The sequence below is a fragment of the Trichoderma breve genome, chromosome 4 (genome assembly GCF_028502605.1).
Source record: "Trichoderma breve strain T069 chromosome 4, whole genome shotgun sequence".
NCBI classification, from domain to species: domain Eukaryota; kingdom Fungi; phylum Ascomycota; class Sordariomycetes; order Hypocreales; family Hypocreaceae; genus Trichoderma; species Trichoderma breve.
In genome coordinates this window covers 1,014,754-1,029,529 of record NC_079235.1, presented here as the reverse complement: position 1 = coordinate 1,029,529, position 14,776 = coordinate 1,014,754, and the positions used below count along the sequence as shown (strand labels likewise).

Below are 14,776 nucleotides of genomic sequence, written 5' to 3'. Positions count from 1 at the left end.
ACCCAAGCAGCCGTAACTCGCCGCACGTAGAGCCTCAACTCTTCTGTTCAGCATCCGCCCACAGCCACTAAAGGGCATCTGCTATCCCTGCCATCGAGGACCATGTCCTCTGGCACGGGGCCGACGCTGGCTCATCGTAGCGTCGCCAGCATCCGCTCAGCCCCGATTCTCCAAGAGCCTGGAGCGCCACATACGCCGCCGCGAACAATCTCCAACACATACGGCTCACCGGCCACGATTAGGGCAGACGACGACTTTCTGATTATCCAGATAGGCTCACGGTTTGTCCGGGCCGGGTTTGCGGGGGACAACCAGCCCAAGGCGGTGCTCACATGTGGACCGAAGGACCAGCGACGGGCAGGAGATTTCAGGGATTGGCAGCCGGCTGGGGATATCGACCTCCAGTCAGGGGATAAGGATTATGAGCTTTGGCGGTATGACCTGAGAGAGGTCGATCTTGGGCTTGTGTATGACAAGCTGGATCGTCTGCTTAGAGATGCATTTGGAAGGTAAGCTTTGGCTGAGCTACAGTGAGAGAGGCTCATGCTGACACTCCATCCAGGTGTTTGCTGATTGACTCTCGGCCAAGAAGAGCAGGCCTCGTTCTTGATTCTGGGGTGCCCATCCCAATATTGTCCACTGTTCTGGATCTATTGTTCAAGGGTTTTCAAACGCCAATGATCTCTCTCATGTCTTCGGCTACTATGTCTGTAGTGGCGGGTGGAATCCGCTCAGGGCTGGTCATCGACATGGGTTGGGCTGAAACGGTAGTCACCAGTGTCTATGAGTACCGTGAGGTCAAATGCACGCGTAGTATAAGAGGAGGGAGATATCTCAGTCACCAACTGTACAAGCTTCTTCACAAAATCCTGACTGACAAAGAGGAGGAGGAAGAAGAGGGATCACGAGTCATCAGCTTTGCCGAGTGCGAGGACATCATGTGCCGCCTGATGTGGTGTCGACCGCCAGCATCCAAGTCACCTCAGGCACAGAAGCCGGCTCAAAGACAGTCACAGCAGTTGGACACAGTGGAGGAGCAAGACGAGTCCGAACCTGAGCCCGAGCAGTCTCTGCAAAACAGTGTGGCAAGCATCCCGCTGAGGTCTATTAATCCACCCAGGACGATTGAAGTGCCGTTTGATAAGATTGCTGATGTGTGTGACGATACATTCTTTGATCTGTCAATTGCACATAGCGCATTTGATGATGAGGATTTCCCGGTCCATCTACTCATTTATCGTCATTTGCTACAGCTACCAATGGATGTGAGGGCTGTCTGCATGCCTCGCATAATCTTCACGGGTGGCTGCTCCAACATTCTAGGCATCAAGGGGCGCATTATGGAAGAAGTCACAAGCATGGTGAAGCGAAAAGGGTGGGCCAACGTCTCTGGAAAGCACGTGGAGGAGTCACGAAACAGCCAATTTTCTGATCGAAGAGCGAGCATCGCTAGATCAGTCAGCTCAACAGCGACTGCATCTGACCTCGGAGAAGAACAGGAATCTTCACGGCCAAGCTCGATAGCTTCACAGTCGGATATCGCGGATCCCATCGAGGCAAAGGTGGCACGCCATCGGCCGCAGATTTCGCAAATGCAAGGAGAATTCCGCACTCTTCATTCTCTTGGGCCGTGGGCTGGAGCAAGCTTAGTTTCCCAGCTCAAAATCCCCGCCATGGCGACGGTAGACCGCGAGCTGTGGCTGCAGCAGGGGGCTTATGGCGCGTCGCGTCCGAACGAAATCGACGTCAAGGCACAGCAACGGCAGAGTATGGGCGCAGGAGGCTTTATTCGTGGCAGCGGAGGCCACCATACCAACTGGACGCTGGGAGCCTGGGGCAACGTGTGAAGCATTTTCTTTTAGCGAACGGTCTTGCTCATACGCCATTCGAACGAGCTTGGAGTGACCCTACTTGTTAATCCTTCCGATACGATCGAGTTTTGATTTGCAGGTTTTTTTTAGGCAAAGCTTCGCTCGAGAAGCTAGCGCGATATGCCCAATAGACGGACAAAAAGTGATGGGGATTTAGCGACTATACCTTTTTTCTTTTCCTTTGCAGCTTTTGTCATGAAGTACATGATCTAGATCTCATGAATGACTACCAAGAATAGACTGGCGCTAGACGGTAACTCGTTTTCCTGTGACCAAACCGGGCTTGCACCTTGACCATTGTTTTCCTTCTCTTGCTCGACTCCGATCGTGTTCCGTAAAGATGAGGCGGTCAAGTAGATGCATTTCGTATCGTATTTGCAATGATTGCTGTGGTTATCAGGAGGCATCATATTCGAGATGAAGAGGGTAATTCTCCAGTGATCTTCCGGAAACCCATATGGCGTCCCCAGTGAATAACATCGTATAGTCCAGCTATGTTCTACCCCAACTTCTCTCCCCCGCAAGTAGTTATTTTGTCAATCATCTCCCACCCCAGACTCGAATACCACCTCTGCGGGTCCTAAAATTGCTAAAAAGAGGAGCTGAGGAGCAGAAGAGCATCGATTCCGATTTCCGGTCGTAGGAAGCCCACGTGCGTCACATGAGAGAAGCAGCAAATACGAGTCATGATGGGGGAGCGCGGCGTCGCAAAAAGCAACCCATGGCGGTCACTCTGTGGATAGTGTCAAAAACGCCTTCTATCGGCACCTGTCCGAACGAGGCGGCGACCAAGCCATATATAAAGCTGGAGCTAGCCAGAACAAAGTTGCCGTTAAATGGAAAACCATTGAGCGCCACCGGAGAAAATATGGAACAATATCATACCCTGGCTGGCCCATTTTCCACGAATTGCTTCTCTTTTACTTGCTCGAAGAAGCGGGTAAACGTTTTGGCTAGCTGTTTGAACGAAGGCTCGGTGGTTGTGGACCGTTCAAAGGCGCATTTTAGCGGTGCCAAGTGTTGGTGGAAGTAAACCGGATATGAAGCGTGATGTCGACGCCACCAAGTTTGAATTGCCGACAGAGCGAATCAGAGACTGCCGCTTCTCCCCAGGAAGTAGGACTCTGGGGAAGAACCCCACGTTTGGAAAAGAAACTCGATGGCATTCGCCTCCTCCATGTGCCTTCTCCCCCACACAATGGAGCCCCTCGTACGCGTTTAGCTCCAGCCTCCCCGACTTTTCTTTCCCCCCACAGAACCGTGCTCACTAGCGGTAGTGATGTTCGGTTCTCGGTTTGTGTTGCATGAATGAGGAGAGGGGGATGATGCAGAGGTGGTGTCTGGAATGCAGCTCCCGTGATATATAAACGGGGGAGCCCGTCCCCGAGAGTCGATCCTGTGGGTTCTGTGATTCCACGCCGATCCTTCTGTGCAGCGGCCGCGACTCCAATATAGATAAACCGCAATCATGGCCACTGAATCAAATGAGGCCGCATATCCTCCTCCTTCTCCTGTAAAGGATTTGGACGACGTTGAACATGTCGAGAAGGATCTCAAGACAGTCGTGGCTGCGGTCACTGACCGCCCGGTGCATGAGATGTACCTGGAGGCCATGGAGCGGTATCCCAATGACGAAGCCATCGACCAAGCTGACGAGAAGCGACTGCTGCGCAAACTGGATATGCGCATCTTGCCCTTGCTAGGCATTTGCTATTTCTTTTATGTGAGATTCCACCGGAAAGTCGCCGTTTGGTTATTGTGGACGGGGATTAACCGTGGCTCTAGTATGTGGACAAAACCACTCTCTCATACGCCGCCATCTTTGGCATCAAAGACGATCTAAAGCTCGTGGGAGACGACTATTCGTGGCTTTCCAGCAGCTTTTACTTTGGATGGCTGATCTGGGCCATCCCCTCCAACCTTCTTATGCAGCGCAGCCCGCCTGCATATTATCTTGCCTTTAACATCTTCATGTGGGGTGCCCTCCTCATGTGCCAGGCGGCAGTGAAGAACCTTGGGGGATTGCTTGCCCTTCGAGTCTTGTCCGGAGCATTTGAAGCGATTGCGGATCCGGCGTTTATGCTCATCACGTCGATGTATTATACCAGAGCGGAGCAACCATCACGCATTTCAGCCTGGTATGCGTTCAATGGAATTGGTGTTGCAGGAGGTGGCCTTATTGGTAAGTGATGGCTTGTTTGATATGAAGAAATTTGGGATACAGAATGTTGGTAAATGCGTGTGGACAACTTGCTAACGTGTGTTTGATGGTGTGTAGGATACGGTATTGGCCAAATCAAGAGTTCCTTGCCCTCATGGCGCTACGAATTCATTATTGTCGGTGCCTTTTGCGCCGCTTGGGGAATCTGCCTCTTCATCTGCCTCCCCAACTCCCCTCGAACCATCTGGGGCTTCAGTCATGACGAAAAGCTCATCATGATTGCCCGCATGAGGCGCAACCAGACCGGTGTGGAGCAGAATAGGATCAACTGGAAGCAAATCAAGGAGGCGTACCTGGATTACAAGACCTGGCTCTTCACCCTGCTCGGCTTTGTGTCCAACATTCCAAACGGCGGTATTTCCAACTTTTCTACTCTTGTCATCAAGGGATTAAACTTCGACACGCTGCATACGGCTCTGCTGGGCATTCCGCAGGGCGTGCTGGTCGTGATTTGGATTGGGTTGGGTGCTTTGGCAAACAAGTTTATGCCAAACAACTGCCGTACCCTCGTCTGCGCTCTGTTCATGTTGCCTACAATTGCAGGTGCTCTCGGATTCCTGCTTGCTCCCAACGATGCATACGTTGGAAGACTGATTTGCTTGTGAGTCCGTCCTGTCGATTTGTCTTTCATGTCACCAAACTAACCCGCGACTTTATAGTTACCTCACCGGTTCGTACCAAGCCTCATTTGTCATTTCGCTCTCTCTCATCACATCCAACACTGGTGGCCAGTCCAAGAAGATGATTGTATCTGGCATGATCTGGTTTGGCGCTTGCATCGGCAACATCGCCGGCCCCTTCTTCTACAAGGCCAACCAGGCACCCTCATACCACCTGGGCATTGGCTCTCTCCTTGTTGCCAACTGCATCGAGCTCGCGCTCTTCTTTGTCTTCCGCTATTGCTTTATCTGGGAGAACAAGCGGAAAGAGAAGCTGCGAGCAGAGATGGAGGAGCGGGGAGAGCTCATCGCTGGCGAGTTGAACGCCACGGCGTTTGTGGACATGACGGACAAGGAGAATCCGAACTTTGTGTATGTTTATTAATGAGGGGGATCGCATAATGTTGCTGCTCATCCCAAAGAAATTATGATTTTCGTATAATGAAGCCCCGTTGTCCGCGCTTTAATGACCGGATTTCGTTTTTCTCTTTGCCATTGACTGAATTTGTCAGTCCGGAATTTGAATTCCGACATAAGTGCACCATATGGAGATGACAGCGTAGTACCGTTGTAATTTGCCTGACTGGGCCACAATAGGCCCTCTAAACAGCATCCCGGATGTTTTTTTTTTTTGAAGGCCCAAGGCACTCCAGGTCTCAAAATAAGCTTTTTGCATGCATTTGCATCGCATGCCTTTGCGACGGCCCCCTTACTGACCGAGAAGTGGATGCAATGGCGCCGAACTCCCACGTTTCCCCGTCGTCGGTGTCGCGGATTCTCGCATGGCAGCCCTGCCTGGCTTGGTGGGCAATTCCGGTCCGGAGTAAGCAAGCACAAGGTTTCTGTCATGACAAGCTGCTGACAGATACACGTATGATGCGCATTGGGCTAACCCGTGCTTCCTAGACCCAAGGTGTCACACAAAAAGAGGTTGCTTTCGCGAACGGGTCAAGGCGCCAGCGGAAGCCTACCCGCTCACATTTTGCCCTTAGCACCAGCCGTGTAAAGCAAAATGTCCGAGTGCTAGGCTAGGTGCGGACTAAAACTGGAATATTAATTCGTCTTGACCCTCGTAATGGTGCCGCGGAGCTCGGAGCAAGTTCGACGGAGGGGGGACCGGAGTTTGGGGCCGATCGCCTGGTATCAAGTAGATATTATTCTTGTATTTGTTCAAACAGTGTTGTTGTTCATACGAAGTACGAGGTAAAGCGACCTGGATCTGTCGATTTGCACCTCCGAAGGGTCTGTATGTACTCCTAGCACGGTTGGCTGTACGTAAAAAGCATCTTTGGTTGTCTCTACCTGCAATACATGCAGGACAAACCGCGTCGGGTCTTTCAAGAATGATTCCGCAGTGGGGGTTCCCTGCAAGGAAAATGCTCACGACAATATCGCATGGAAGCAACACTCCGTTACGAGCGTCCCAGCGGGATGGCACGGTCCCCAGTATTGTGTTGGACGGAGGGTTAGGCTGGGTAGCACATAATAGGTACAGCACGAGTAAGCGAGGGCAGCGGGCCTTGTCGCTTACAGTATAAAGCCTTTGCACAACCGGGGAGCTTTAGGCTGGAGGAGTTGGTGCTGATGGTGGAGAAGAGACTGTTGTGTGCGTGGCCGTGTTGCGAATGTTATAACGATGTTGGTCATATCGCGCGTCTGGACAGTACCGAGTGGCTGGTCACCAATGAGGCGTTTTGGCCTATAGCAGTTGAATCGATTAGAATTTCCACTGTTGCCAAAAGGAGACACATCTTCGGTTGGCTTTCTCGAGATCTGATCGTCCATGTGTCGTTGGTAAGGTAGCCCAGGCGGACGAAACTAGAAAAGAGTGGAGAGCAAACATTGAAGATGAAAGCTACACACACCTGCTACCGGACCGGCTATTACCAGGTACTGACTGGTGTCTGCACAAGCATGACTTGTACGCATATGCACAGACTTGGTATGGCTCCTGAAACCAAGATGTAACCCCGTATTGGGCGTCTTGGGAACGGCACGGACTGCTTCCAGGCCATTCCTTCACGCCAATGGGCCCAAGCTGTCGGGTCGTGTCGCTGACGGACGGTGGTGGGTGTGGGATGGCCGTGTAAATACACGTAAGATGATGGCTACCGGCCTTGGTGGTTTGGGCACAGCATGCGATTTGTAGACCATGAGCACAGCACTTCAAGTTGTTTCCCTCCATGCCCGTGATCTGTCCCAGCTGCCTTCAAAGAGCAATCTCTGTACTGTACATGCACGATTGCATACTGTAGATGCAATGCTCCATACAGTAGGTAGGAGAGGAGGTAGGCAGGTATGGAGACCAACAAGCAGGCAAGCAACATGAAGCAAGCAGGGTCTTGCAGGTGCTGATTCGCCTGCTCAGTGCCCGCTGCTGGATGCTTCCTGGTCTCTCTTTTTCCGGGTCGAAGCCCGTTGGTCGTCGGCCGCGGGTGTGGCATGTTGGTAAGCCCAGTGCCCTGTTCCCGGTTCTGCAGATGCAGTGCTGCGTTGCCATTTGACGAAGCGAGCAGGGATGGGCGACGTGCTGAGGTGTTCATCTCACCGTGCAGACGGGAGGCTGATTGCAACTGCAACTCTTCCATGGCTCGAGCACTGGGTATTCCAAATGTCAGCCGCCGCGGAGTAACTGATGGCAATATTGTAATGCCTACCTTGCTCTTCTATGTTGCCATCAATTATGTAACGTAGGCAGCAAGTTGGGAAGATTGAAGCTGTCAGTGATTGAACCCTAGCCCTTGCCGTTCCCGAAGTGGCCGCGCCATGTCCGCAACGTGGCGCAGCTAATCAAACAGAGTTGTGCTGCTAGCAGTTCCACCAGAAAGCGCCCAGAACGTTGGAATTCTGGCCACCAAGACGCCAACCAAGCGAAGAGAGACGGGACTTTTTTAGCCTCCATCCTGTCTTTTTTAGTTCTGTCCAAGGTTCAAGGTTCTTTTTTACCATTTTACCATTTTCCCTTGTTTCGTTTCTTTTCTAAAATGTCATCAATTCTTTTCTTTTTCTGTCTTTGCTCTTAGCTTCGAGCAACGAAACAATTAAAGGAGACACGACAAGACAAGGTGAGATGGGATGATCCCCTCCCCCGCGATTCTTGGAAACTGCATGTCCGGTATAAGTACTAAACTGTCAGCGCCTTGGCGAGCTCATTGATCAATATTGATTCAATGTTCAATCAAATTAATCCATATCATTAATACCTTGATACATGTATGTAACGACGGCACATCATGCTGTAATCTCCATGCCTGGATGTCAGTGCTATTTCTGGTATCGATTGTCGGTGATATATATTTTACAGCACTGAATGGATGGACTCGTAAAAGACAGTGGAGGAGCCTTGAATCTGCGGAATAACGAGTCCATGCACCGCAAGCCCAGGATCTCATCCGATGCATCCATTCTGGCTGGCGGATATGACACGCGCCGCTCCCCTGGCCGGCTTCGTGGATCACAGCCGTAGTGTAGGCGTATGCTGCTAGCATGGCCCGGGATTGCCTCGTGCAGCCGCTGCCAGCATCTTGCTAGTGACCCTAGTGCCCTGGAAGACCCCTCCGTGGCGCGCTCCGGGCCCTCTTAACCGCTGTGCCCGCCATGCCCGCCGAACCCACAGCTAGCCCACAGTGCTGGGTCCTCGTCTGCTGGCCCACCCAGGAAATTGATCGACTAACAGAGGGTGTCTCAACTTGTCTTCATGCTTCTCTCGTGCGTCTTTTGCCTCTGCACCAGACTTGTGCTTTTTTTCTTCGTCGGGGCTTGTATGTGAAGCAAGTGTTTTCGAGGGCCTCCTCGTTCTATTGCAGGCGGCTTGTGCTGGTTGGCCTTCTTTTTCTATCCTCTCTTTGCTCTCACGTTTTTTCTTTTCAGCTTCAGCTTTTGTTGTGTTGGTTTCTGGGACCTCTTCATCGCCCACCGGCCAGCCCCTCCCCAGTTGTCTGTCCAGCAGTCGCTCGTTCTTTTGACTTGGATTTCGATTTACTTTGCCTCTATATTTTGCATTCTCTTCTAGTCACACGAAACTACATACTGTCGGGACATGCAATCGCTCTTTTCTCGTTGACTCGACTTGGACGTCTTCGCCTGTCCTCTTTACCTACACTGGATGCCTAGTATCATGTTTTCTAATTCAAAAATCGCGGCCGCTCATTTTCGATAATCTCCCTGCTTCGAAGCAACCACACTGCATCTTTCTTGTCGGCCTCCCGCAGCTCTTTAGCATACGTTACAAAAGATGGTGACAAAGAAGCGAAAAAGTCGGAAGGGGACTCGTCAACAGGAGCCGGAAAAGACATCTCCCCGCGACGCCAAGCCACAGAGCGCCGATGGCACAGACGACGATGATCAAACCATCAAGACTAGTCAGGAGGAATGTGAAGAAAAGGGCGCCGACACTGACCATGTGGAAGACGAAGATGAAGACAATGACGAAGACGATGACAAATTCGAGGTAGCTTCTCTTTACCCAGCGAGCCAGTTCCCCCGTGGCGCGCTGAGCACCTACAGATCAGGTGGCGGCCATTTTATTATGGGGGATTCACGAGCGATGGCTTCAGACCTGTAAGTGGCCGGTGTGATTTTGTCCCCTCCACATATTGTCCATAAACTACTGGGGAGAGTGTTTGACTGCGGAACTCAACAGCTACTAATTCGTATACACAGAGCGTCCACTCGATCTCTATGGACCATGGACCTGGACTATCGAGAGCTTCATGGTCGTAGGTATTGTCGCGACTATTACATGCCAAACGATGAGCTTGAGCAGCTGCGTGCGACTTTGCTCCATCAAGTTTTCCTCCACATTTTCGATGGAGAACTCACTCTTGCCCCGCTTGAGGAGCCGCCGACGCATATTCTCGATGTTGGAACCGGCACCGGAGATTGGGCCATCAGGATGGCGGAGATGTATCCGGAATGTGAGGTTGTAGGCACCGACATATCCGCCATTGCGGAGACCGAGAGCGTTCCTGTCAATGTGTTTTTCGAAATCGAAGATGCTGAAGACTGGGACAGGCCTCCAGATCATTATGATATGATCCACATGCGCTATCTGATGGGGTCATTCCGCGACTGGCGTTTCGTTTACGACTGCGCTTACTACTCGCTCAAGCCTGGCGGATGGATAGAGGTGATTGATTTCGAAGGGTTTGACGGCACTATTTGCATCGACCATTTCCCGCCCGAATCTCCTATCCATTCGTTGTTCAAGGATATCCACAAGGCTGCAGATCTGGCAGGCCGAAATCTGTCCATGGATCACCTAGATGCCTTACAACTATTGAATGCGGGCTTCGTGGATGTTAGAGTGATGGAATATTCTCTTCCCATGGTGTTTGGTGAACCATCTGTGGACAAGCTTTGGGTAATGGGTCTGATAGATGGCATTGAATCATCGGCTTTGCGCCTCCTCACCGAACATCTTGGATGGGACCCCGAGGAGTGCAAGGCCGTCTGCGAGCAGGTAGCCAGGGAGATTGCAAACTTATCGAGAAAAGACTCCGCCAAAGACCTTGTTATTAAGCTTCGACTCGCCATAGCACGGAAACCCGTTCAAGCGCCAAAATCAGAGGCTACTTGGCCGGCAGAAGAACCTCTTAGTCTTAGGCCCCGGAAGGAGGAAGAAACTGCAGAAACTGAGTCTAGGCAAGACGAAGTGCCTCCTCCAAGTGGCGACATAACGGAGCCTCATCCTTTGCGCGATGCCGTATTGATCGACACACATTGAATCTGAAACGGACATCTAATTCTCCTGTTATCGAACAGACACTCGACGGCGACATGATGTTATTTACAATGACGAATTTTAATGAACACAACGAACTCGACCGCAAACAAGCTTTTTGAATGCTCGTTTCCATTGGCCACAGTGGATATCTTTTTTTTTTGACAACCATAGTCGGATGGGAGGTTCCTTCGGCCCACGAACCAATCCTTTGACTTTTTCTCGGCTGCATAAGGTTTGAAATAGGCCACTCTTTGGCTCTTACTTTATGGTGTAGTTTCTGCTGCGATATTCTGGATTCCTCAAAGTTGTACATACGTTGGAGGCGGGAATCTCGGAGCAGGGAATCTGAAGGTTGATGTCGGTGATGAATCACCAAGGAGAAGCCCTGCCGCAGTGTTTTTCGCTTTTACTGGCATGTAAACTTGTGCAGCGTTACATGCGATATTGAACTTTTAGATAGCAAGGGCGTTATAGTGATGGATCAATGGAAAAAAAAATAAATAAAAGAAATGAATCTCATAAACTTAAATCCACCAACCCATGGACATTCCCAAGTATTAATGCTATGAGTCTGGTGAGTTGATGTTTGTACCTTCAATATGGTTGTACTGAAAGTACCCCGGTACCTCCCTAACGCAACAATGGTTTAGTGCCATCTGTAGCTCCCTCCTCCACCGCTTTCTGCTGGCGAATTGGAGCTCAACGTCTGCTGAGCTGCCCAAAGAACCGTCACTGACGCAGCCTGGTGGTTGATCTCTTTAACTCTCCTCCACCATCACCAGCCTCGAGCTTCAACCGAGCTCCCCTCAGCCTTACGTCCTGCCCTCTCCCGATCCGATCGCTGCTTGTGGGAGCACCTCGCGCTGGTCTTTGCTTCTGGCAGCACAGAAGCAGGATTCGAATCCACTTCGCCCTGAGCAAGCCCCGCGCGAGCATGCCTGCTTGAGAAGCTGCCGCCATGTCGCTTGATCCCAACGATGGGTTTGTCGCCGCCGAGGCCGCAGAACCGGAGAGCGGCGACCTGCCAATCTTCACGATCGAGCGAGTGCAGCTGCAGTTCTCCATAGCGGCTGATTTTGCCGCCGCACAGGTCGCCAACAATGTCATCATCCTGGCCCTGAGCAGTGGTAGGATTCTGCGCATCGACCTGAACCGACCCGAGGATATCGACGGTGAGCATACCTGGGGAATGTGGTGGGAGAGGGAATCAAGTGTAAACAAGGAGAAGGATTTTGGCTAATCTGCATGGTTTGGCACAGACATTGACCTACCGAGGAAGCCATCCGAGATCGGTATCATTCGACGCATGTTCCTCGATCCCACGGCGTCGCATCTCCTGGTTTGCACGTCGCTCGGTCATAATTTCTACCTGCATTCTCAGTCTAAGCAGCCAAGGCTTCTTTCGAAATTGCCTGGTGTCTTGATCGAGAGCATAGCATGGAATCCATCTCTACCCACCGCCTCCACGAGAGAGATCCTCATCGGCACCGTAGACGGCAACATCTACGAGGCTTTCATAGAAACGTCCAACGAGTTCTACAGGAAGGAAATGAAGCATCTAAAGAACCTACATAAGCTCCCGGATGGGCCCATCACGGGCCTCTGGGTAGACAACCTACATGGAAAGAATGACTTGAGGAGGGTCATGATTGCTACGCAGAGCAGGCTGTTCCACCTTGTTGGCAGAATTAGCCATGGCCACGACGGCAGCGGCTCCATCTACACGAGGATGTTTGAAACGGAACAGCCTGTCATCCACGAGCTTTCAAGAGTCACGTCTGGGGCGAGCTCCACTTTCGTTGTGTCCCCCGACCCGCCTGACACCAGCCCTCATGATGACGATGATGTGCCGGACCGAGCATATGCATGGCTATCGTCGCATGGTGTATATCATGGAAAGTTGCTCAATGCGCCTGCAGATTCTGCGCTAGGCTCCAAGGTCTTTGCTGAGTCCAAGATGCTCCCAAGAGCGCAGATTGTCACACAAGGGTCGGGGAGCAAACGGAAACCTTCTACCGAAACGATTGATGCCATTGCCCTCACCCAATGGCACATTGTGAACCTGGTTGGTGGCCGTGTTATTACCACCAATCGTCTTACTGGAGAGATGGTGTCAGAACACGACGTGCTTTCCGCCGGCCAGAAGCCTATTGGATTTTCGGTAGATTCTCAGAAGAACACCTTTTGGCTGTTCACTTCCGAAGAGATCTTTGAGATTGTGGTACGCGATGAGGATCGGAACATCTGGAAAATCATGATGGAAACGCAACAGTTTGAACCGGCCCTTCAACAGGCTCGCTCGCAAATCCAGAGGGAGACAGTTTCCGCCGCATTTGGAGACTACCTTTCTACCAAAGGCCATTGGAGTGAAGCTGCCATGGTTTACGGCCGGAGCAACAAGCCTTTTGAGGAAGTTGCGCTCAAATTGATTGACAGCAACCAACCAGATGCCCTGCGCATCTTCCTCCTTACAAAACTAGGCACGACCAAAAAATCTGCTGTTATGCAAAGGATAATGATTGCGAGCTGGCTAGTCGAGATCTTCATGGCTAAGCTCAACTCCCTCGATGATGCCATCATCACTCATGCAGACCTGTCAGAGAAAATGAACCCTGCAGAATCGAGAAAATTGATCAACTCGGCAAAGAAAGAGTTTCAAGAGTTTGTCAACAAGTACAAAAGTGATCTCGACCACAAGACAGTATACGATGTAATTAGCAGTCATGGGCGAGAAGAGGAGCTGCTCTACTTTGCCAACGCCATCAATGACTACAATTACGTCTTATCTTACTGGGTACAGCGAGAGAGATGGACTGAGGCGCTCAACGTCCTAAAGAAGCAGACAGATGCAGAAATCTTTTATCGATACAGCACTGTACTCATGTCGCACGTTGCACAAGATACCGTGGACATTCTTATGAGACACTCAGATCTCAGTCCACGGCGATTAATTCCAGCATTGCTAGAATACCACCGTGGCTTTGATGGTGAAGCAACAGCCCAGAACCAGGCTATAAGGTACCTCAACTACGTTGTCTATCAACTTAATTCAACTGACGCGGCGGTCCACAACACGCTCGTGTCCATCTACGCCTCACACCCCTCCAAAGATGAGTCAGGGCTACTATCGTATCTGCAGGCGCAGGGTGATGAGCCTCGGTACGATTCCGACTTTGCTTTGCGCCAGTGTATCCACCACCATCGAACACTGTCGTGCGTTCACATATATACCAGCATGGAACAATATCTTCAGGCGGTTGACCTCGCGCTCTCCCACAACGAGGTTGAGCTGGCTGCGGTTATCGCTGATAGACCAATGTCCAACCCCCAATTGCGCAAAAGACTGTGGTTAGCTGTTGCTCGGAGAGTCATTTCTCAATCTGACGGTATCAAAACGGCAATTGAATTCCTGAAGAGATGCGACTTGCTTAAGATTGAGGATCTGATTCCGTTCTTTCCCGACTTTGTAGTCATCGATGACTTCAAAGAGGAAATCTGCGAGGCTTTGGAGGACTATAGCCGAAACATTGATAATTTGAAGAAAGAGATGGACGAGTCTTCACAGACGGCGACAAATATTAAGCTGGATATTGCTGCTCTGGATCACAGATACGCCATTGTGGAACCTGGTGAGAAGTGCTATGTGTGTGGGCTGCCCTTGTTGAGTAGGCAGTTCTTCGTCTTTCCATGCCAGCACTCTTTCCATTCGGACTGTATGGGACGGAAAGTATTGGAGCAAGCTGGTGTTGCCAAGTCAAACCGAATCAAGGAACTCCAGATGCAAATTCACAAGGGTCTTGTGAGCGGTACGCAGCGAGAGGCCGTTGTGGCTGAGCTTGATGCCTTGGTGGCGTCAGCATGGTAAGTCTCCCCGTTCTCCGTTATGTTACATCAACACCTTCCTATTGAGGACAAATAGTTGACCGTTTCATAGTATTTTATGCAGTGATTTCGCCATCAAGAGAATAGACGAACCGTTCATTACGCGGGATGATAACCCTGATGAATGGGCATTATGAGGCGGGCATAATATACTCGACATGGGACATATAGAACTGTAGATACCCCAACCTGACAATCATACAACTTATTAGCGATGAATAAATTTTTGTTTACACAATGGCTTCTTTCTTGGACCTGCTAGCGTGGCAACCGGGTGGAAATACGTGAAAGAGGTCATATGAGATGAGCCGGCAAGTGCATTTTTTATTGAAGTTAGAACAGTGCTTATTGCTAATTACAAAACATGGTACCAAAGATCAATTTTCAAATCATCCATCCCTTCATCCTTTCTCTTTCG

General features: G+C 50.8%; 4 protein-coding genes across 4 annotated transcripts; all 4 read left to right on the top strand.

The window, feature by feature from the left end:
• Positions 1-102: 102 nt before the first annotated feature.
• T069G_06625 (actin domain-containing protein) lies at positions 103-1,847 on the top strand (the record flags this gene model as incomplete). Its single annotated transcript, XM_056173835.1, has 2 exons — positions 103-509; positions 563-1,847. The coding sequence occupies 2 exons, from the start codon at positions 103-105 to the stop codon at positions 1,845-1,847; spliced, it is 1,692 nt and encodes a 563-aa protein (XP_056027414.1).
• Positions 1,848-3,339: 1,492 nt separating this feature from the next.
• Positions 3,340-5,136, top strand: T069G_06624 (major facilitator superfamily domain-containing protein; the record flags this gene model as incomplete). The annotated part of the gene is made up of 4 exons (XM_056173834.1): positions 3,340-3,594; positions 3,657-4,053; positions 4,150-4,693; positions 4,752-5,136. 4 exons carry the CDS (start codon positions 3,340-3,342, stop codon positions 5,134-5,136), a joined length of 1,581 nt encoding a protein of 526 aa, XP_056027413.1.
• A 3,849-nt stretch (positions 5,137-8,985) lies between these two features.
• Positions 8,986-10,476, top strand: T069G_06623 (methyltransferase domain-containing protein; the record flags this gene model as incomplete). Its single annotated transcript, XM_056173833.1, has 3 exons — positions 8,986-9,311; positions 9,414-10,087; positions 10,130-10,476. The coding sequence occupies 3 exons, from the start codon at positions 8,986-8,988 to the stop codon at positions 10,474-10,476; spliced, it is 1,347 nt and encodes a 448-aa protein (XP_056027412.1).
• A 958-nt stretch (positions 10,477-11,434) lies between these two features.
• On the top strand, positions 11,435-14,495 carry T069G_06622 (pep3/Vps18/deep orange family domain-containing protein; the record flags this gene model as incomplete). The annotated part of the gene is made up of 5 exons (XM_056173832.1): positions 11,435-11,648; positions 11,736-13,149; positions 13,198-14,105; positions 14,205-14,337; positions 14,411-14,495. 5 exons carry the CDS (start codon positions 11,435-11,437, stop codon positions 14,493-14,495), a joined length of 2,754 nt encoding a protein of 917 aa, XP_056027411.1.
• Positions 14,496-14,776: the final 281 nt, after the last annotated feature.